This window comes from Manacus vitellinus, unplaced genomic scaffold (genome assembly GCF_001715985.3).
Source record: "Manacus vitellinus isolate BGI_N305 unplaced genomic scaffold, ASM171598v3 scaffold_31_pilon, whole genome shotgun sequence".
Lineage (NCBI taxonomy): Eukaryota > Metazoa > Chordata > Aves > Passeriformes > Pipridae > Manacus > Manacus vitellinus.
In genome coordinates this window covers 8,967,986-8,992,676 of record NW_021940379.1, presented here as the reverse complement: position 1 = coordinate 8,992,676, position 24,691 = coordinate 8,967,986, and the positions used below count along the sequence as shown (strand labels likewise).

The 24,691-nt window shown below is 41.5% G+C and overlaps 1 protein-coding gene across 1 annotated transcript in view; it reads right to left on the bottom strand.

The window, feature by feature from the left end:
• PPIL2 (peptidylprolyl isomerase like 2) overlaps positions 1–24,691 on the bottom strand; it is a 67,024-nt gene that overhangs the window by 7,706 nt on the left and 34,627 nt on the right. Inside the window, exons 14-17 of the mRNA XM_029961223.1 lie at positions 18,203–18,292; positions 16,775–16,808; positions 8,370–8,487; positions 5,791–5,847 (exon numbers count right to left, since the gene is read on the bottom strand). Of these exons, the coding sequence (XP_029817083.1) occupies positions 5,791–5,847; positions 8,370–8,487; positions 16,775–16,808; positions 18,203–18,292 (299 nt within the window). The remainder of the gene's footprint in view (positions 1–5,790; positions 5,848–8,369; positions 8,488–16,774; positions 16,809–18,202; positions 18,293–24,691) is intronic.

Here is a 24,691-nt window from a genome sequence, read left to right as displayed (position 1 = left end):
TACATAAAAACATTAAAAAAACCCCAAACTGCTAAAGAGAGAGTCATTACTTACTATTATTCTAATATTCAAAGAACTCTGTACATCATTTTCAATAAAAGAAAATGCAGACTCCAGAAGTCCAACTAATATCCTTTTATAGTCTTGTCAAGTGCTAAATGTGTGACACAGAGAGTGACAGTTCCCTGTGCTGACCTGTCTCGTGCAGTGTCATTTCTGCCAAGCTGGGAGCCAGCAGGGAAGGGAGAAGGCAGAAACAAATTTAGTGTTTTCCCCTGCTTCTGGCTCTGTTCCTTTTATAAGGTGCCACACATGGTTTGTCCTACATTGACTAGGTGAGGTTTAAACAGATGTTCAGATGACATGCTACAGGGGAAAGGGTAACACCTTCAAGACACCATTTACATTAGAACAACCAGTGACACCGAGAGTTTGCTGTGTGCTTCCAGGAGACACTGAACAGAGAAAGGATGATCTCAACTCTATATTTAGCTCAGCATCCCTGAGACAGCTTGTATTTTTAGAGGAGCTTGATAAATGTTGCATTACATCTAAGCATGAATGACAAGGTAGGCACATTTAGGGTTTTTTTCTGTTAGCATAGGAATGAAAACAAAAATCTGCCCTTAATCGTGCAATTCTGTTTTCTTGAAAACTGGGTAAGTTAGCACTGGATATCTTTGCATTTCACATTTAGATATGTTATTAAAATCTTCCTTCCTGTCAGGGCTCCTTTATGTAACCTGGTAACCTTGCTTCATAACCACCACCAATGTCTTTGCACGACGTTTAGGTGGAATATCTGGAGCAAGCTCTGTCCATGTGCAATGTGCCAGGGAAGGTCTCACTGGACACCAGCCAATGCTGCCCCCAGAGAGGAGTGCCTCTCCCTCATGGGGACCTATTTCTCATACTTTTGTTTAGAAAAGAATTATAGGAATCAAGCCTTATGCAGTGCTGGGGATGGCAGCAGTCCAGGACGATAGTTTCCTGGTCAGAGGATGATAAAACAACAATGTCTGGACTATTTAAAAAAGTGCTTTGAACTAGAAACAGAAACCAGAAAGAAACATTGCTGTATGTGTAAACACATTCTGCCCTTAGGGTTATTTTTATAAAAAGGAGAACATATATTTATATACACACAGAGAGAACAGTACATACATGCACAAACACGTACAACCGGGACAAAATGTCTTCTATGCACACACTCAATCTGCAGTGGAGGGTGCAATTCCAATGTGCAACAAGAACGCAGCCAAAATATCTCCATCTCTCATAAGGACTTAATCTAGCAGGTGAGACATGGTAATACAGGGTGCTGAAAAAATCAAACAACTTGGAAAAATCTTTTTGAAACTAGACTCAACAGAAGAACCTGGCACACAAGGACTTCCCTGCTTTGGCACAGGTCCCTCTCCAGAGACAATACAACTGTTTTGAACATGACAGCAGCCCTCATGCAGCTCCAACAGCCCAGTCCTGGTGTGCTGCAGGAGACCACAGCCACAGCTTCCAAAGGAGGCCTGGCTTCTCTTCCCACCTTGCTCTTCCCTCCTATCCCAGTGTCTGAGGAGCAGACTCTGCAGGGCAAAATTAGGTCAGGCTCCTACACAGAATCAGTTCTTCTGCTGTCACACGATTTCTCCACTCTTCAGTTGTACTAAAGCAGAAGAGCAAGAAGAACATGAGTTTTCCAGCTTAGAAGCCATTGGGATTCACTGATTCAAACCATACAGGGAATGTTGCAAGTGGAACCAGACACTGTTATTTAACCCTACCCAGCTAACTGAATAACACCTGGCAGTTGTTTTATGGAGATAATTACTTTAGAGGACAAGAGTTACTTTCACTGCCCCATTCTACAGAATGGCAGTACAAAGCATTAAAGAGGTTAAGGAATACTTAATACAGAGTGATACTGATCCAAGGGAAGAACTCTCTTCCACAAAAGCATCTGGCAAGGGGAGAAGGGAAGAAAAGAGAAGACTAAGCTGAGTGAATGTCAGCTACTGACTGATGCCTCCAATTTGACCTCATTTTCAAGTCTACTGTGCTCTGCTTGTCCTAAATCTCACCCAAAATTCCAAAAGCATTTTTCTCCTCCTGTTGAACACCTTCCACTATTATTTGAAACATGCACTTTTTAATGTGCCTCTTCAGCTTTGGAACAGGCTCCCAAAAAACATCCACAAAGCAATTTAACTTTTTCCTGAGGGTTTCTTTTTCTGAAAAAAGTGTAAACTGTTGGTGGAAGGTAGACTGAAATGGGTCATTGTCACAACTTCCCTGTATCTATATGCAGTCTTTTTTCTACTTACACAGCTCTCAGGGACAGAGACTGTTTCTAAGTCTGCTTATAAAGGGTAAATGTAGCAGGTCTCTGATCCACAGAAGCTGCAGGACACTGGAAAAAAAGAAAACATACTAACAACATGGATGGGATGTGCTTGCATCTAAATTGCATGAAGCATAGCAGACAGGAATCTGAGCCTCTCTGCTGTTTTGGCTGTAATGTTCCTGTAGCTCATGCAGATCACAGCACAGCTGAACTCCCAGTTGTAGCAAGGTAAGGGTAAGAAGGAGCCCCCCCAGAGCCCAGGGCAGCAGCAGGCAGGACCCTCCCCATGCAGCAGTTCAGCCCCTGCAAATGCCTCTCATCCACTCTGTGCAGAGCAAATGCACGTTGGTTGGTTTACATGATTTGAATTTCTAAATTAAACCTCTTACCAGCAAGCTAGAAGCCCAGAAACACCACCAGTTAGTTTTCATGCTAATTTTACGTCATTCTCTAAGTCAGGAGAAATAGTAATTACTAGAAATGGTAATTACTAATTTAATCTAGGCAGCTCTGCTGGAGCAGGAAATTCATGCAGCCTCCAAGGGAAGGCATTCTTCTTACACTCTGCCTTTGTTTTTGCTCCCCATCCACGCCAGATTATCTCCTTTCTTTTCAGTACACCCATCCTCATCACTGCCATGGTGAGCAGCACAATCATGACACGATGCCTGCCCTGTCCTCCAGCTGCCCCCTTCTCCTGAGACTCGAAAATCCCCCTGCCCCAAGCCAGACACGTCCCCTCTCACAGCCCCACGGCCCACACCTGGGGTGTTTTCCAAACAACAGCCAAACCTCCAACACTAATATCTGACCCCATGCAAAAATTGTGTTTCAAACCAGTGGGGACATGAATAAGACACAGCTCCAGAGAAGAAACCATCAGTGTTCCATCCCACACAGGATCAAAAAAAACCAAAGAAAGGAGTGGGGAATGGTTGCTCTTTCATTCTTTTTTGTTCTCTGAAGTATGGAAAACCTGCTGAAAAGTTCTATACAACTTACAAACAGATCAAATTGTGCTCTCCAAGATACCTATGTGACATTAACAGGAACCAGAGCCACACAGGAATAGCTGAGGGTACAGGTCAGATCAGAGTATTTAGGGTTTTATATTAACTGAAATAAGTAATCCTCAAATCTATATGAAAGTCACAACAGGCCAGTAAGCATCCAATCAAGACAATCCAATTTAACATTGATGGAAACAAAGAATCCTGATTTCATGGGTTCATTCTGTTCTTAAACCTAGATATTATTCCTAGATATGCTTCCCAGACATTATTATTGTACTATACAGTCTAAGATCAGATACAGTCACCAAATCCCAGAATCACTCAGGATCTAAAATAGCAAACTGAAGCTGAAGTTTCACTAGAGGTACAATCTCTGGCATCTTCTTCTATGGCTTTTCAAAACAATGCAGGTAAAAACAGTTGAAGGATTTTGATGACAGAATATAGATCTTAAGAGCTACACACATCAACCTTTTATATTACATTTTTAGGTAAATTTGATTATTCAAGAATTCAATTTGTAGATTAATATAGAGTGATTGGAATACATATATCCCAGTATCTTAATTTTTTACATTCCTTGAATTAATCTTTATTTACGTGCAAGTGAGACCAGAGTAAAATTCACCTGCTCTGTGTTCATAGGAAGATGTCACCCAGTTTTCATGCAGGGAGCCAAACATGATTCCAAACCAACATTTTTTATAAAGTTTTTCCATTATATTTCAGCTAAAAATATTTGCAGTGCTGGGAAAGCAGCACCACTTCTTTATTCTGGCACCTAAGCTCAGATTTCTGCAGTAACAAAGACAATTCACAAATTAAGACAGTCTTTGTTAAAACTGCAAAAATCTCTGCTATAGACATTTAACCAGATTTACTTGGATTGAAGTAATTCCTCTCCAAAGGGCACCGTACAGTGTGAAACATCATCTGAGCTATTTTGCTCATAAGGTACTTGAGGTATCAGCTGGTGCAAAGGCTTTTGGGAGCACCCTCCCTGCACCCCAGGGAGCTCAGCTGCTCCCCAGATTCCTTCCTGGTGAATTAGGGTAAAACTGGAGCCCTGGGGAAGCACAGCAAAGACACTGCAGGACTATCCAGTGTGCTCCCTGAAGCCAGGCTGCATCCAGAACTAAGAATAGGCACCTTTTCAGCTGAGCTGTCCTAACCCAAATACTATTTGATGAGGTGGCCAGCTCAGGTTAACAGCATTACTGTATGGGATTTGAAGGGATTTTTGCAAGGTGGACTCAAAGTGTAGCTTAAGTGAAATAGTCTCAAGATCTAGGTAAGGTAACTCCTCCAAGAATATACTGGCTCTCAGCTTTTGGTGTTGGCATTTGCCTTATTTATCTGCTTTCACCAAATGACAAGGGAACTTTGAATTTTTCTAGGACACACCTGAGAAAGAAAAAAAGAAATACATTTTCAAGGGTGCAATTATTGAAGAATCAGTATTGGAACTAACGGCACTAAAACAAATGCAATGAAGCGTTTTCTGCCTCAAGAACTTGCAGGCAGGGAAGATGGGATTATATATATCACTGTCACTGTACAGCACAATTGCATGACATCCAATCAAAGTAAACAGCACATGGTTTTATTTTAAATCGCTGACTTCCAAACGGATAAAACTGTGAAAAGAATAACAAAGCAGATCTCCATTTAAAAAGATTGTAAGATTCTCAGGAACTACCAGTGCAGCAGGTCAGCAACACTCCCCCTCCTCCTGCTCCTGGGGATGCTTTAGAACACTGTGCTTGGCTTGGTAAATACCAGGTACCTGCAGCAGAGCAAGCAAAGAACAAACTTTGCCCTCATGTGAGGGCTTCACTGGAAAAGACTTCCAGAAGAGACTTCTTTATAAGGAATGAAGTTCCCTCACTGTTTGGGCATTGGTAATATCTTTATGTACATAAACACATATGTATGTACATACACACACATACAGATTTTATACCAATGAGAACTGTCAGGAATAAAAGAAAAGGACAAAAAAGAACAAAATGGACCAAAAGACCTAATCTATGCAGAAGCTCTATGTTCTATGCCATGATGAAGAGTAGTCCTGTCATGACTAATTTTCCAGTTGATGGCCTATAAGAGGATGAAGCAGTATTGAAGAGGTAATCTCCTGTGTCCCAGCAATTACCATGCACAAATATTAATACGGTTCATTCCTGTGTTCATGACTCCTGGAGGGCCACCCTCCAGGGAAGTAAGGCAACTTACAGGGATGGAAGGAGGAAAAAAGGCAGGGTCTGATGACTGGCACTGATGCCATGTTGGCCACCTACTCATGCCCAGAAGAACTGCACTGTAAGCTAGGATTTGGCTCCAGTTCAATTACAAGAGTCACCAGATTCTTCTCCTTAGGCTTCAGACACACAGGAGAGCACATCTGCTGTACTGTTGCCCATATCCTTCACTTACCTTCCAAAAACTGTGTGCTTCTTGTCCAGATACGCACAAGAGCGGAATGTGATGAAGCTGGAAAGAATAAAGACATAACAGTTACCATATTGTCGCACTGACCCTCAACAACAGCCAGGAATGCTTAAAACCAGAAAGTTTATGGAAAAGCTCTTGGAGGAAAACAAGCCCCCCTCCCTCTCTGGCTCCTCTCTGGGAGGCCTGCTGACAAAACATCCTTCAACTCCTCAGTTTTGGGGGTTTCATCCTGGATTTCTGGAGTTTTGACTTCTCACTTTTACACCTTTATCCCTAAAGAATATTCCAACCATGGGGCCTTGCACCAAGTCCAAGATTAATCTGAGCATCTGCCTCCTTGGCCACGCAGGCTCTGGGAAGCTCATGCAAGGCAGGGAGACGTGCATGACAAGGAGCTGCATCCAGCAGACAGTTACATGGCACAACAGTCTCTGCCAGTGGAAATTTTTATTTTTTTGGATATTTACTTTTTGCACTTCCCTTCAGTTGGCCTGTTGGTGATCCATTTCTCCTCTGGACAAAGAGCAAACTTGTGCTTCAGACACAAATACCCCAGAATAATACTTCAAAGTGTCCAAAGTAATGAAAACCTGTGAAGCTTGGATTTTTAATTAACTGGACTTTTAATTTTGGAGGCTGTATTCTTAGACTTTATCATGGGAACTAAATTACAAATCCAAAGCAATCTTTACTACTAAAACCTCTCTCTAAAGCTTGATGCTTCTTTGGAAAACTTGGCCTACAAGTGTGTGAGACAGAGGTTTCCACACTGAGCTCTGCAGACCACAATGGCCCGTCTTGGCTGGACATGCAGTGCTGGCTCTCCTCCCTGTCCCCATCTGTTGCACCACATAAGAGACAGCTAAAAATATATAAGCATTCCAAAAACACTTTTCCATATAAGCAACTGCCTCAGGAAGTTATATGATTGCAAATAGGAGGGGTTGTAATGTGCCAGACAATCTACTAAGACAGGGAGGAAAGCACTGAGAGGCTGTACAGGATGCAAACTCCTACACAGGGCACCACTTTATTCCTGGATATCCAATACTTAAATACATCATGTGGTCAGTTACGTAGCATTGTAATAAAAAGAAATCTGAGCAGTAGCAAATATACAGAGAAAGCTTCTAATTCATTACTGCCAGTCAAAATAAAATTAAGGATAACAGAATTAATTTGGGATGATCCCAGAGGAGAGGTCTTGAGCATTACTGAAGCATCACCTTGCAGAGGGGACACAGCTCCCTCTGTCCTGCACTGCCTGTCACCTATGGGGAAAGCTATTCAGCAGTTCCCAAGGCCACAGCATTTGTCAGAAGTGTCTCAGTGATGCCCAGGAAGCTTTATAAATATGGGCAGCTGGAGTCTCTTAAGGACTTACATATAAAGGAATTTCATATTACATTTGCAAATTTTAGGAGAACATACAATCACATTTACAGCAGCAAATGTGACTCAATATGGCACATCACTCATGATCTCTGTAACTTCTGTTTCTAGAATCCCTGCTTCTTTTTTTTTTTTTTTTAAAGAAAAGAAGAAATAAGTCTCTGCTCTCCCATAATTTAGCACCTGAGTGCTGGCAACAACATTCAAATCCAAAATAAGTTGTACAGCAACTTGATCCTGCAAACTGCCCAACACGTGCTTAGCCTTAAGAATGCGAGTAAGCCTATTAAAGGCCCTGAGACAAGCACTTGTGTTGAATTAAAGCAAACCACACTGCTGCAGAGTTTATAAGCCATAATAACATTTACTATCATGAAGACCAACACCACGAACCCCCTCCCTTCCTCTCCAGTCCCAAGGCACAGTATTGTACACACACACACACACATTCTCTCACTCTCCTGCTGCTCCCGATAAAAGAACAACTTTGGAGCAACCAATAAATAGCTGGCTCAAAGAGACATTTTCAAAGGATGGCAGGCAAACACCCATATTAATGTTACACACAAACAAGGCTATTACAACTTCAGCATCTTTACATTTCCTTGGTGTTACTTTCTGCTTTTTTATGCATTTTTTCCTCATTTTAGTCCTCAATCTGCTTTTGTACATTGAAAAACAAGTTATTATCAATCCCAGATTGTGCACTTTGCCATGTCTGGGTTTAAACATTTCAAAAGAGCAGAACTGTTCTTTATCAGGTGACTAAAAAGAAGTAACATTTTCATAGAGTGTATGTTTCATTTCATTAAGCCCTTTCAAAAAGTTCAATACAGGGCTAAATTTAAACAGAGTGAATAGATATGATCTTACAGGGGTAACACTGGGGGGACACTGACAAAAACAAACAAAAACTTCAAATCATAAAACCGGAAAAGACAAATTACTGATGATATAATAGATCTCTGGGTCTTATTGCCATGCTTCACTTTGCTCTTAGATTGGTAGGAGCAGCTGTAGCCCTGACTGGAACATGCAGCACCCGACAGAATATTTCACTTGACCGAATTTTAAAGAGTAGCTCATAAAATGTCATTTGTTTTCTTAACAGAGTAAGACACAATGTCCAGAGGGAAACAATAAAGCATAAAAAGCAAGTGACTACTTACAACTGTGATTTGTTTGTATTGGGTCCTGAATTTGCCATACTAAGAACACCACGTCCTGTGTGGGACAAATTGGGCTTGAATTCATCTTTGAAAGGTTTTCCCCAGTAAGATTCTCCTCCTTAAAAGAGAAAAGACGACAGAAGAATAATGTTTGTTTTCATTAGTTCCCCACTGTGTTTTGTAACAGGCACTGACATTAAACTCAAGGTTTCCAGCACCTGGATCACTACCTGTGTCATACACTGTTACCTCACCCCTATCACTAGGCCAGTATTTGAGCTCGACCTTGAAATCTGATGTTTGCAACTGGCAACAAAATTCTGTGCCTCACACTATCAGCTGCAACAGAGCACACTGCTTATCAACAGCCTTATGTGTCCTGTGCTGAAGAACTGTCAAGGATTTCATTTTTTACTGCTGGTCCACCATCATTTTTCTCCTTTGAGACATTAAATCTTTAAAATTGGCTTTCTGACAAAACCCAGAGCAAAGAATTACTAGTTTAATTGCACCCTGGATATAGCATTGCTTCCAGAAATAAAATATCAGGGAGATGAAATGCATTCATAGAATCAACTAAGCACAGGAGCTATAAGCTCAAATGCTTGATTTCCAGCTAAACAATCAGGAATGATGACACATGGTCCTCCAAAATAACAGGCATAAATTAGATATTTGGACTAGATACCTGGATGATGTGAGCACTTAAATGCAATGAAGTCAAAAGGATGACAAAACTGCACAAACCCCAGTCGCAGCCCTCCAAAACTGATTTCTGTGACTGTGGACAGAAAGAGGGTCTGGCAGAGCTCTCCCCCTGGCTGTCATTTTTACATTATTTATGACAGATCTGACATTTTCATTTGCACTTTCCACCAGGATCATTCTTAATAAGAAAAACGAAGGCTGAGTCATAGTTTTACAGTCAAATCCATAATCCTGTTTGACAAACCATGAAAAATATTTCACCTTAGGACAGTATTAAAAATAAAACAAACAAAACTATCCAAACAGACGGCATGACTGGTCCATCTGCAAAACAGGCTCAAGAATCCTCTGGAGTAAGTGTATCACTGGTGCAGCAGGAGGTCAGTAAAGGATCTGTGCTGCTCAGTGGCCATTTGCACATGGAACACACAGAAGCAGTTTGATGACACGGCTGCACAGGCAAGAGCAAATAAAACCAAGGAAGGGAACAGCCTCCTACTGAAAACCTCATCCAAAAAACTCACAAGAGTGCATTAAATGAGAAAAGAGTTTCAGATGATACCATGAAAACAAGGCATCACATCTGGACAGCTGAGAGTGGAACTGAATAAGTGAGATTTTGGAAGAAACTGACCCGCTTAAAAACCCAATTAATCATGTTCAAAAGATTTATTAATAGAGTTGAGTGTTGCCTGCTCTGCAACTTGACAAGAGGTGTCAAAAGGGGACAAACCCTGTAGGGATTTTCTGTAATCAGGGGTAGAGGAGTGATTACTTCCACAACCCTTGGCTATTGAATATTTTAAGATTGGCTAAATTATATCAGCTTGATCCCATATGTCAGTCTTTTCCAGTAGTGGATGACAAGCACATGGTCCAGCTGCAGCCAGCTCTAGAGGAGTTTGTGCTGGCTGAAGTTTTCAGAGGATACAGGACATGAGCACAGCCTGTTGAGATGGGACACAGCAGCAATTGGCCAAACCTGTGAGTCCACTACACCCTTCAAATGCTTCCAGTATGCAGGGAATGTAATTCCATGCTGGAATTACAGCTTTGTCAGCCTGCTGAAAGAGAGTGGAATCAAGCCTAAAGCCTTCACCAGTCAGAAAAATTATTCAAAAGGAAAGAGAAAAATTGTGAATGACAGAGACTGCTCTCTCTTTCTGGCACAACAACCAACCAGACCCAAGAGCCTGCAGACAGGAGTAATGAGCCATGATCTTTAGGTTTTGGAATATTTATTTTTGTATCATTTCATTTTGGATCATGCACTACAGGTCAGAATTAATCTCATGTGTGTGCATCCCAGTTCTCTGCAGGTAAGGGCTAATATTTTAGCAGATAGTTACAGCATGAGTTCCAGCCCCTGCTTCCCTCTCTGTCTGCCATACAGCTGTTTGCTAGGCTAATTCTGACTGCCCAGGAGCTGCAGCAAGAACAGGGAATGGCCTGTGCAGAATGTGCCTAAAAGGCCAGACGTCCTCTGAAGGACAGAGCTGAAGTGTCTGTGGAGACCAGGCAGCACAGACTGGCAAAGGGTGGTGGAGACACTGCAAAGGCACTCAGACAGCAGTGCAGGCATGGCCTGGGGATTTTGCTGTTGGTTTGTTTCAGTTTTTTTAATAATTTAAAGAGAATACTTTTTTTTATTTAAGGAGAATACTTTGGGATTTTCCTTTTTTTTTTAAAGAAAAAAAAAGGAAAATCCCAAATAGCCTGAACGTGCTTTTTGTCAAACTCCTGCTAACCTCTGGAATTGTTCCAGGTTTCAAGTATCTGCTTGAAGCAGGACTACACCGAGCAAGCCAGAAGATGGTAAGTTGCACACATGTATTTTTTTACTTACTGAAACTCAGCATTACTTTCCCTGTGAAGATTTAAGTGCAGACCCCTCATCAGTCTAGTGCCATGGCAGCACAGTGCCTAATGCTCAGCTAGGGGGGCTTCAACAGGGATTTCACATTCTTACATTTTAGATCTCAGTGTAACCTTGGGAAAATCACTCACAGCCTCCAAACCTAATAATAATATTTATGAGGTGTTGGGAAGTATCTAGCAGATTTGACTGCGTTTAATCTCAACGCAGTTGGGAGGTGTGGCTGTGCCATTTTCTTAGTTTCCTGAAAGCAGGATGGATGCAGACAGGGGAGGTGGGAGCATTGCAGTGTCTGGCTCCTGCCCTCTCATGTTACACTCCCAGAATGTGCCAGAAAGAGAGGAGGCTCCTCCTTATATTCCCCAAATCTTCCTCCGAGCACACCCGGATCACTGCTGAGCAGACACGGAGTCAGGACACAGCAAACCCCTCAGCCCAACACTGATGCAGCACCTACAAGCAAAGCCCACAGAAAACAAGAATTTCCTCTGGGTGTTGGATGCCCAGCTGGCAGCACTGCCCCTCACCTCACCTTCCTCTCAGCTTACTCCTGATAAGATTATCTGCTGGGCACTAGATTATCTGTGGTGCCTACCGGACTTGCAAATGTTTCTGAGATCCTATTACAAAAAGTGCTGGAAAAAAATTCAGGGGGCTTCTGTGCTGAAGATCAGAGGAGTTCTCATGGCAGCAGCCATGGCCCCAACAGGTACTGCCACTGGCTGGACTGGTGCTGGGAGTACTTACACCCCCCACGGGGATCTCCTGCGTGCACGAAGCTGGAAATGTGCTTGAGAGCAGCCACAGCAACACACTGGCCTTCAACAGCATTTAACGTGTTCAACGTCACAGTCTTCAGGAGCCAGAAAGAGCTTTTGTACAATTCAGTAGAACAAAAATCACATGCCTACTCAGATACCCCAGGTTCAAATCTGAAGGAAGTTGGGAAACAATTCCACGTTTTTCACTAAAAAAACCCTTCTCTTAAATTAAAGAGGCGTTTAACTCATTCTCACACAGAGATGAAACAAGACAGACCACGCAACTCTTAAAAAATATTAATAATTTCCATGGCTATCCAGAGTGGCAAGATACTTGTACTTAATATACTTAATGTACCTAAAATAGCTTGTGCTGAAGTGTGGTTAGTTACTCAGTCTCGTAGCTGCATCTTGTGCTGACAGTGAACAGGTGAACAGATCTGAACTGACATCTGAAGCAATCACACATTAAGCCACTCTCTAGAAAAAAGCCACATTTTCAGATTATCTTTTGAACTAAACCAGATTACTCTTTGGTAGTTTTTGTTTCTACTAAAGGTATTTTCAAAAATTTTATGAGGTAAAATCACAGAATTTGTACAACTTTGTTGCAAAAAGCTGAGAGATGCACCTAAAGCTTCAGAGATGTAGCATTCCAAAAGCCAGGTGTGGGCTGGGAATCATCATTCATGACAGTTGTGATTTTAAATAAATCCTTCCTTTTTCTGGTATAAAAATTGCTAAGCAGTGGTAAGGAAGTGGGAGGGCTCTGATTCACAAAAATGATGGCTTACTTTCTGTAATTTTCTTCTTGTCATTTGGAACAACGAGGTACATAATAACATCTGACACTTCTGTAGAGCTTTCCAAGTGAGATTCTGGAATCATTTTGCAAATATGAAAGCCTCAGCTCAGGCAGCAAGTGCTTCTCTCCTCTCAGCTCAGAAGACATGGTACTCTGAACCCCACATACCTGTGACAGGATTTGCAGAGGGGCTGCAATGTAAAAGGAGTATATTCTGGATAAAAAAGGCTTGCTCTTGCCCATTTGCTGAGCTTCAGTCAGGCATGAATAGGGGTTCTACAACTGACACAGTTTAGGAACTTGCTTTGTTAGGACATCACATTGCATTGACCGAGTTTGTCCACAGCCCTTTGCTATTGACATTTCAGAGGAGCTCTTGCTGCCAACTAAAATGCAATTCCCATTTCCCAGTGGTATTTTATCTTGGGACTTTTACAGCTGTTTTAGGCCTCCTTTGTGCCCTCCAGGATCCATAAAAGGACAGAGGCACACACAGGCTGATTCATGAGATCTTCCAACAGGTTGCAAGTCACAGTGGCTGAAAAATGCCTGTGCTGCTTTGAAAATGTAATGCTTTGCATATAGTTTCCCCTTTTTCATACAAAAGGGTTAGGATATTAAACCTATTTTTCCTACATGCAAATTTTCTTCTATTATTTGGAACACTGAAAATACAGAGCAGCTGCTCCACTTGCACGACCATGAGTTAGAATTACTCACAGTGTTCAACCACTTAGTTGTTATGAACGGTAGGAAAAGAGATACGTCACAAATCTAAAATTCATTTTCAAATAATAAATCATTACAAAGAATGACCATGACTCAGCTTATTGCTTTGAATACTGCCTCTATGGGTGGTTATTTTGTTAGAAAAGAAATAAGCTGCTGCTGCACAATAAAATTTCTCCCAGTGGTCTTATGAAACATTAAGTTGAAGGCTGTAGAAAATAAGCCTGGTCCTCAAAATCAGTGTCAGAACTGTGTATCTGACTACTCTGGCAGTGCAAGTCTGCCAGCTGTGCTACAGGGAAACTATTCCCCACTCCTTTCCCAGGGTGGTATCTCAACTCCTGGATACCACAAGGCTAATTCCCACCCTCCTCCATCCCAAGGTCAACTGCTCAGTACCAGGAATCAGTTGTCCTTCACACTCCTGCTGGGTCATGGTTACTTTTATGACAGCCCAAAAGAGACTCATAAAGGACATTGGGAGCTGAATAACAAAGAACAAAGTAGGGATCAGAGCTGCTTACAGAGAGGGCTGTTCAGCCAGAGCAGCCATGGAAGAGGATGGTCAGTGACCACCAGCTTGGCATTTGTGGCCTCTGTGAAGTGCTTCCAAAACACAAGCACACTTAATCCAGGTGAGCTGAGAGCACAGTTGCAGTCTGTGTGACTCATAACCTTATGTCATGTAGTACTGAGTGTGTTCAAACCCACCCAGAAGATGAACAGTCCTGGCCTTAGCTGGCAATGGAGCAGGTGATCATCTGAGCATCTGGGTATTGCAACCATAAACCTGACACCTGCTGCTGAACATGAGATGAATGTCAGATGACAGAAACCAAATGGTGGGAAGATACTTGAACAAGTCTGTTTTAGTTCCTGAACTAATGAACGGGAATAATTGAATAAACAGAAGAAGAAAAATATATACAGGCTTAACGTACCTTCCCTGTATCAGTTTGGAAAAGGTGGTTTTTTTAAAAAAAACCCAGGCAAAAAAAAATCCCAAACCTCTTAGCCAGAGACCATCAGTTAAGGCAGAAGGTTCTGTGTGGAAGGAGAAAAAAAGTATGCTGTTTTTTCTGAAGTCTTCCTACAAAAGGCCTAACAGAAACAGTTTAAAATATTGACATTTAAAGGGTAACCTCCACATAGTCCTCCCAACTGCCAACTGAAGTATCTGGGAAGAAAGCCCTGTTCTACTCTCATATGCTTCTCTGATATTACAGAAGTCAAGTTATTTACTTCTAAAGACCACTAAATCTTATGGTCTTTTTAGCCTTCAAAGATGCATCTTTTTTTTTTCCTTCTAAGAAACAGTGAATCGAAGAAATACTGAAATTCTTTCCAGCTGCCAAATGAAATAAAAAAGAGAATTTATCCTGCAAATAACATAGAGGACCCAGGTAAAAAAGGTACAAAGTACTGAATCCCAGTGCTTTACTCCAAAGCTTTCCTAACATGAATGCCTGTGATCACATTAACGAGGCACAAACCAATGGACCAACCCTTTCAGAGCAGGGGAGCCCAGGAGGGCATCACTGCATCTGCCAGGCTCCAGCTCTGCTGCTGAGCTGCACCTTCCTCTGGCTGTGCTCTTGTGGAGACAATATCAAGGAGAGAACATCAAGCCAGACAGGCCCTCAGGTCTGGCCACCTTCTTACAGCTCGACACACACCAGTGAAATTTCTGCCTCCCAGTCAAGTGCCCTGGATCTATCAGGTAGTCAGGAACAAATCCTGACAGACTGCTTGCACTCTGTGAACTGTCTAAGCAGCTTCATTTAAGAAAGTATTAAACACACAGGCATGACAGCTCAAGAGCAATCCAGCAGCCCACCACGCTGTCCATTTAGATTTTCTTGTGATATTATCATATTCGAGAAGTGATTAAATAAAGATACCTAAAATTCAACTGTCTTCAAGAAATAAAAACTATTCCGTTGCAAAAAAGACATTTGTACTGTTTGGACTCTATCATAACTGCAGTCAGTCTCTAAAAATTTGCAACACTCATGTCCATTTGAGCATACACTGTTCATTTTATTAGAACTTTAACAGTCCTGACAGATGTTTGCAAGACATCTCGCCTGCAATATATTCCTATTTAATTAAGAACGACACAGAGGAAAACAAGATGGAAAAGACTAGAGGTCATTAGACTTTCTTTTTTTTTAAAATGTATATGTAGGAGGATTTTTGCATTTCACTTCCTACTGGCTTTGCCAGTAGAGCTGAGTCTTGACCTTCAGTGCAGCAGCGCTGCCAGTCCTCTGCCAACTGTTAATTGTGCTGTCTTACAGCACTTCTGACCATTTGCACAAACAGAGACAGGAATGACACCAGAAAGTTCATTTTGATTCCACAGCAGGATCTGAACTCCACCCTGCAAGGGTGAGAGGTGTCTGAGTCAACCTATTAAATCTCTCCTGTCTCCTGACACCTCCTTAATTTCTCATTTTAAAAGATGTTCCTAATTATGTCTTTTGGGATTTGAACCAAAACTTTCCTTATAAAAACTCAAATTGCATTTATTTTGACAGTCCAAGCAGAGATGGCAACAATTCTTGTTAATGGGCTTTTGCCATCCAAACACTGAATCTTTAACTAGTCTCATATCTTGCAAGGGTTGATTATCACATACACTGTAAGAAGAGCTGTTGGGCAACTCACACTGACATTATTTACACAGTAAATAGAGCTAAAGTATTTACCAGCTACAACAAGGGCTCTTCTAGATGACCTGTGAGCACACACAGAAGAACACAGTGCTTGCATATGACACATTTATGAACTGGAACAAAGATGCACAGAGCCCCCCAGGACCAGGCAGGGAGCTGGGGACACTGGTGACATCCACAAGTGGGGAGATAAAAGGGTAAAGTGGAAAATGAGCAAATTTATAGCAGCAACTGGAGATATTACGAGGCATCTCTCCTGTGGTGGGCAATGAGGACCTTTCAGCTGCTCTGTCTCCTGACCATTCCTGACATGACTGTTACCAGATCTCCAGCTAAGGGAGGAAGAACAAGCAGAAGAATTTACTAACAGTGATCCTTAAAAGTTAGAAAAACAGCAGCTTGGGCTTTACAAGGCAACTAGCTGGGAGAACAGATGGTACCTGGCCATTCACCAATTCTGAGACAGGTCTCAAGTATTTCATTAATGCTGAATTTGAAAGCAACTTTGCATGAATGTGTTTCTTCCTTTGTTCTTTGACCAGGAAGGCCAGCTGCAAAATCATTATAATTTTCATTTATTTATTTTCTGAAATAAAAAGGAAGCAAAAATCCAACAAAAATTCTGCATGGAAGAGTTTCTGAGCTTTAGACTTGAGAGTTCATCAAATGAAATTCTGAACATGGTAACATGGTCATAAACATATATCAATAAAACCTCTCCTTTAAAGTAAACACAATGTACCATGTAACAGCATCTAGAGAATTTTAATCTACAAACTGTCTGGAAATAAATGTAACAACACAGCACATGAAGTGAAAACAGTTTACTTATTCAAAGCCAACCTTACCTGTTCCTGTCCCAGTAGGATCACCTCCTTGGATCTGCAGAATTAAAATTAAATCAATGTTACATAGGTATCCATGTGAAAGACATTAAATACAAACCATAAAAGCCAATGTTCCTTGATTTTCTTCCTTCTATACTGTGTCATGTTGACAAGTCAGCAAAAAGAAAACCATTACTATTTATTTGGAGCTGCTTTTATCAGCTGGCTGTCGCCCCTTATGTTGCTTATCCAAGAGCAGAATGACAGTTTTATAAAAATAATACGTCTCTTGTGGGTAAACAGGGAAAATAACCAGTCTCAAATGGGTTAACCAGATCATCCTTTCTATTATGTGCTGGGTCATAACCTGCTTTTTAACTGATGATGCACTGCTTTTGGAACAAAAAAGGCTTTACATTTTGCCACCAACCCTCCACATGAGGGAAGGCAAGAAATGAAAGAATATGGTATATTTTTTGTATCTGAATCTGTATTTTCCTGTATCCCCCTCACTATCTGCAGTAGAAAAAATCCTCATGTGAAACCAATCTTTCAGCAACAACATTTATCACATGCATTAATCACTGCACATGCAGGATCTACAAAAATAATATTCCACATTCTAATGCCAGGGGAGGGAGTGTGCCATGGCCAGTTTCACACTAGCAGCACACAAGCACAATTTTAGCTGTGAGTTTAACTATGAACTGAGATACACAGTGCTGTCAAAAGAAAAAAAGCTTTTTGTAGGATGACAGGATGGAATGTAACATCCAGTGATGTTCCCTGAAAGATGTGCTCTGCCTTCAGGATCAAGTTGTTAATTCTTCTGAAAGGAACTTACAGGGCAGCTACTGTATCCCAGACTGCCTGGACTGTAACTATACAAATAGAGATCTTCCATTACCAAAGACAATGTTCTGGAAGACAAGGTGCTCTTTAACCCCTTCCCAAAGAAAGCCTGAGCACCCAGTGCTGGAGTACGCTCAGGAAAGGATGACTGGACAGTATCCAAGCACCACAACCTGAAACAGAAATTCAGCTGCTCTCTAAAGTTTCATCTGAATGGGATTCCAACAGGCCACAGTATTACTTATCCAAATTAGCATTTCCCTCTCTCTTTCTCTCCTTCTGTTCATCAACAACCCACCCACAGCTCAGGGAAGATAACAAGAGCCTTGCCAAGGCAGTGACTCCTAAAGGCTTTGTCTGGAACAGCCAAAGCAATGCAGTGATGCTCCAAGTGACAACATGAGCCAGAGACAATTGTTAGTAACACTAGTAAGTGCACACTGAGTAAATCAGGACAATCCTAGTTCTGATGGTACATTTAATATACACCTATTTCAAGCTGTCGAACATGGAAGAACCTAAAGCTGAAATAAGTAAATGTATCTTTTGAGATCATCACATGTTGGGTGGATGAGACAGGATTTTTTCAATACTCACCACAAAATTCCGAATCGATCGGTGAAAAATTGTTCCATCATAATAGTTCTTCTTGCACAATTTGATAAAATTTTCACATGTTCGGGGTGTCTGGAAGACAAAAAGAAGTTTTAATTAAGCAAGACCTTTGGACAATCAATTAGTGACTATGCTGTTTACAAGAATCACTTTTCATTTGTGCCTTACAAAGAAACAATCATGCAGGACTTGAAGAGGATGGAGTCTGTCTACAGAAAATCTCTATAATATATGCTCTTTTAAAGTACACTGGAGAGAAACACACTGTGTTAAATAAATCAAACCCAGACCTTCCAATTAGCACAAAGAAGTGTTGAATAGTAAATCACATAACTGGAGCTCCCTGTTGATATCATGATGGTGAAAGCAGGTAAACTCAGAGACTTCCAAGTAACTTAATTCCAGCAGTGCATTACAATCCTGTTCCAAAGGGGGATTTCTAGCACTGCAAAAAGCTCATTTCCCAGAGTAAGAAAGAACCTGACTTCTCTGCTCCACTGAGAGCATATTGAAGCTAACTGGGAGGGAAGCATTTGGTCCTCTTCACCACTTGGAAGTAAAAATGGGACTGATTCAAATCACTGGAACACAGGAAAATTAAAAAAGACAACTTGTTTTCAAAACTCTAAATAAAAAGAAATTATGCTAAATATATTGCCAACTTCTAATTCACTTTTACAGAGCAAATTAAAGTTATTTATTTGAATTTATGAGCCATGGCATTCAAACAGTACCTTCTGAAAAACTTAACTGTCTACCTAAGTATCCTTCCATTGTAATTGTATGAATTCTCTTCTCTGCAATACTAAAATACCTTCAGATGCTCAAATACAAGTAGAGAAACAGCCTGTTTTCTACACTTGGACACGTTTTCCAGCCCCACTGTGGATTATGAGCATACATCTATTCCAGTTTTACAAAAGAATACATCTAAATTTGAGTTGTTACAGGCCTTAAAAATACCCTTACTGTCTTGTGTGCTGGCAAGCAAAGCCCCAGCAGGGCTGTAAATGAACACACACAAGCCTTGTCTTCACTTTGCACTGGTGTGACACCAATCCTGCTCTGAGAGCTGTGACACCACTGCTGGTCTGAGAGCTGTGACACCACTGCTGGTGTGAGAGCTGTGACACCACTGCTGGTGTGAGAGCTGTGACACCACTCCTGGTGTGAGAGTTGTGACACCACTCCTGGTGTGAGAGCTGTGACACCACTCCTGGTGTGAGAGCTGTGACACCAATCCTGGTGTGAGAGCTGTGACACTATTGCTGGTGTGAGCTGTGACACCATTCCTGCTCTGAGAGCTGTGACACCATTCCTGCTCTGAGAGCTGTGTGACACCATTCCTGCTCTGAGAGCTGTGACACCATTCCTGCTCTGAGAGCTGTGACACCATTCCTGCTCTGAGAGCTGCCAGACACTGAGACTGAGCCACACAACCTGCAGTGACTTCAGAGCAAAGAGACCACGGCCAGGCTGGGTGCAGTCATTTACAGGTGAAATAATCTGTCTGTTGATAAGCCAATCCATAAAAGTATTCATGTGGAACCCTACAGAACTTCAACTTTCTGTATTTTCTCATCTGAAACACAATCATTCTCACCCCTCTTTATTTGCACTGAAATGTCTCTTAATTATCCAAAGTCTACCTACCATTATAAATTCTTTATAATGATTCCTTCTTAATTACTCTACACAGATATAGATGACAGTTGTCAGCTGGGCCATAACTGAAAAAGGAAGCAAATTCTAATGCAATCTTACACCAGCCATTATTTCAGATTTCCTGCACAATTCACTCCTGAGTTAAATGGGAACGGTACCATAATGGCTTTAGGGCAGAAACATGTGTTCAGGACATGTATTTTGGTGGCATCCTGAGGGCAACTTTTAAGTAACTATATCCAACAAAAGATATCAAGCAACATGAGGTTTTCCTACCATTGTAATGCTTATAGTAAATTTGAAAATATTCCCTTTGAATTCAGCACATATGCTTTAAAACAATCTTTGTACTTAACCCTTCAAGTAAAATTCAACCCCTGAAGAATCACCTGTGCAGCACACACTTCCTTTATCAGAGGAGATCATCACAGCCTTGATCCCAATGTAGTGCTATTGGTTATCACTCGTGAAAAGTGTCAGTAAGGATAAAAATAAGTTAAAAAAATTCTTCATGAATCGGAAATGGAATCAGCAGCTTTTAGCCTAAGGCACTTTATCTCATGAGAGCCAAGCACTCTTCAGAGAGAGAGACATAGTTAATAAGTTCTCGGGGGGGAATACAGCAACCTGTAATTAATTTTTTACAAAAAATGAAATGAGGCAAAAGACTGAACCCCCAAGGAATACACAGCAAACCATTTTAAATTTGCACAAAGTTGATAAGCCCATACAGATTTCCTATTTATTTTCAAAACACGATTTGTAAAATATACATCAAAAAAACTAGCTCTAGTAATGTATTTTTTATGCAGGACCTATGCTGACCCTTCTCTCTAAATGGATTTCTAGCTATTACACTCTTTCCCACAAACAAGCTTTTTGAATGCAACTGCAGAAACATTTAGTATACATGGAATAATCATTTCACTGCAAGGTTTTCTTTCAATTATTGTCACCAAATTGGTTCCCATGGTCACCTCATGCATCACACAGATACATCTGGCAGGTAAGCAGCTCCTTAGCAACATTACCATTACCTTTTAGAGTGCTTTTTAGTAGACACAAAAAAATAGGTCTGCATTCAGTCAGTAATAAACCCCAGTTTCAGTCATGCAGTAGATCTAGAATATCTGGCTCAGATGATCTGATTTATTCAAAGCAGTTAATGTTCTTGCCAAATCTCACACTGCCAAGCATATTTCAGGGATTTTTTAAAGCACTGTCCTGCCCAAAGCAGGAGAAAAAGGCTTGAGGTTTATGGGAAGGTGCAGATCTCAGTAATGAAGTTACATTCTGCACTGACCATACAAACAAGGCCAGTCTTTGAAGTCTTTGTTCCAAATACAAAGACTGATGACAAATATATATAAACAAACCTGACTTTGTTATTTAAGATCTCGTGGAAGATGTCAGACCCACAGTCTCTGAATATAAAGCTGTCTGCTTCTTCAGAAACTTCCTCCCCCCCACCTGTCCCATACCATTTCTGCAGAAGGAGGGGATGGATGGTCCAGGCCCTGGAAATGCAGGAGTGCAGGAGGCAGTGCAGGTTTCTGTTCCCTCAGTACTGGCTGTGTGCTCCGGGCTATCTTTTTAATTCTGGCTGTTCTTGTTCTGGTCAGTTCTCAAACTGCCCTCAACAGTAACAGCTAACTTCCTCTCTGTTCCTTTTACATGAAGCAGGAAATGGCTGAAATTATTTTAGTGTGCTGACTATGACTTCAACTTACATATAAGAAAGTCAAGGGAAAAACGCCACCTTGTCAACCTGATCTGAAAACTACTGACAGAAAAACACCATGTTTTACATCTACTGCAATATCTTGCCAGGGGTATGCAGTGGTAGTCTTAACATGACTCACAGATATGTCTATTTAATGGGGCCACAGCCCAATGGTTTTCTGAGTAGGCTTAAGTCTCCATTTAGCCAACACACTTAGCAGGTAACTCCACATGGAAACACCACCATTCTACCAGTTACTGGGTCCAGACAAATTTCAGAGTTAAAGAGAGATTGCTTCTAAGAATGACTGTGCAAACATAACTGACAGGAAACTGTGAGATCATGGACACAGGGAAAATGCTAAAGAAAGGAATGTACAATTTAGAAAACCAAAGCCAAACAGAAAAAACCCTGACTGCTTACAACAGATTTCTAGGATAACTGCAGATTTTACCTTGTTCCACTCTTAGTTATTAACCAAGCCAATTCCAGGTTCCATTGGGCCATCAAGGGTGACTCCAAACAAGACAAAATTCATCCCTCCTGCAGCATCCTAAGGCCTGAGGGGTGACAGTAAGCCATGTCCCCAGCTGATTTCCCAGTTTGCAGCTCTCCTTTCTCATTAGTAACAGTGGGTAATTACATTTGCAAGTTACCTAAACTCAGAAGCTGAACTGGGCAGCTGAAGAGCCAAACAGGAATAGATTAAAAACCTGCAGCATTCCTGTTGCCAAGGTACAGGAGATGGGAAAAGAGGGGAGCTCCTGAGTCGTTGCCATGACTGCAAGGAAGAAGGCTTTACTATGTGAAGAGCTAATCATTTCAAAATGCTCCATCCCTTGAGGATGTGCATGAACCTTGAAGGGAAATTTCACACTAAGCATTCAGCTGTCATTCCCACATCTGTATAATTTTCTTGTGCTAATTCCACTTCCCTTTTATTTCTTTTTCTCCCTCTAAATTGGATGAACTGTAGTAATGGTGCTAAACTATGGAGCCTTGCTACATGCTCATTAACCCTATGTTTCAAAGCAAAAATAATGAAAAGCTCATTCCTCACAAATTAAAATTGCATTCTACAGCCTTCATCTTATCACATGAATGCCAGAATCCTGCTACTAAGAGGCATGAACTAGTGATGGAAATTTCTAAGGCTTCGAACAAAGCCTTCAGTCTTTTAAACATAGATCCCCTTTAAAATACAAGGTGGATTTTGTTTAGCTTTAATCCATTTACATCCCTTTTATATATATGTATATATATATATATATATATATATATAATTTTCAATCTTGTAACTGTTCATTCAGCAACCCTTCTAATGTGTGAACCCATAAATAGGTGATTTGGTAAGGTTTAAACTCAGTCCTCCCCATCCCTTTCAATCTGTAGTCCTCACAGCCCACCCACCACATAGACAAGAACTCAGCAATAAAAGCTTGGCTTTATTTAGGGTGTAGTGAGAGCCAACTGTAATAGAGCAGTTTCAGGAATCACCATCTATCAGGTGCAAGTGTTTGTTCCCTCCTCCAAGGCATGGAAAGAAACTGGACATATAAATGTTTCTAGAGCATTTCAATGTGCAATACTGTTCTGGAAGGCCATTTAAACTGTCCTACTTCACTATGCACCAACGGACCAGGAGCACATTTCAGAGCAAGAGGGACAAGAAAATCAAAAGCTCCAAAAAGTGCAGTGTAGAAGCATAGGAAGAATTTCATTGAGGGAAGCCCATGACATTTCCTGTAGGAAAAACATTTACTACAGACCTAAACATCACTCCCTGCCAGCTCTTCTTTCCTGCTGACAGCTCTCCCGTGTGCCAGAGGGGCTGAGCTGGGACAGGTTGTGGTGGTTCAATTCAAGAAGGCCCCAGCTGAGGGAAGGGGCCCCTTTCCCAGCCTGGTCACACGGGGAGCAAACCCGCTGGGGCCACTCTGGGGTCCGTGGTCAGAGGAGCACAGCTCAGTGAGGGAGCACTGCAGACAGGAAAGCACCAGGGCATGGGGGGGAAACACTTGGCCAGACACTTACTGGTAACAAAAAAGAATCAGAACAAGCAAACTATGCCTCAGGTAATAGATTACTGACTTGACAGCAAACATTTGCCTATTTTGCTACCTCAAAGCCTCAAAGTTCACTTAGAACAAAGAGAAGAATTAATGCATTCTCATTACACAGAAATCCACGGTAATTTAATCAGCTACTTAGCAAAGACTTCAGCAGATAGCTAAATTTCACTTTTAAAAGGCATTTTTTACACAATACTGACATTCACTATGCTACCAAAAACTTTTTCAAAGTCTAAGCAAGATGCTCAGCTTAGACAAGATGCCAGTAAAAAGACGACACACTTCAGTTTTACTTCTCACTTTTTTGCAAACATAGGGACAATCAATCAGTTTAGCTGAGCACAATTCAAGTGAAATAAGGCATGTAATTCACTCATCTAATTTGTCATTTTTAACTACTACTTTTCCAGAGGCAGAGGCAGAGTCAGCGTCTCTAGCCACAGTTATTACTTTCCCTCTAACTTACATTTATTGCAGTGGTAGAAAAGAAAACAATCCTCTTCCCACCCCTCTCAAATTTGTCATCACACAAGGGTTGAGGAGCTTGTCAGACAGCACAGTGCAGGGCTGGGTGCTGATAAGGATGGGGCTGGCAAGCAGGGCACAGCACTGGTAGACACAGCCTAAACAAGGATGCAACTTTAATTGCTTGAGCAACCTCCAGCACCTGTAAAACTTGGGATATTGCAGGTCCCACGGAGGCTCCCTGGCATTTCACCAGCCTGCAATTGACTGCACATAAATCCCACCTTTTCAGAAGATGCAACCTGTAACAACTTCCATGGAGACAGGACAGCTCTGGTAGCCATCAGCCTCCCAAGGTCACCCATGCTCTCATCAGAGCAGCCAAGGTACAAACAAGAAATATGTCAGAGAAGGATGCAGAGCAGTGGCTGTGTAACTCCATCCTCCTCATCCTCGGGGTCAGGATCACTGAGGGGCAGACACAGCTGGGATGGGATGGCTGCACCTCATGCCTGAAAACGTCAAAAATCAAGTGGCACAATCCAA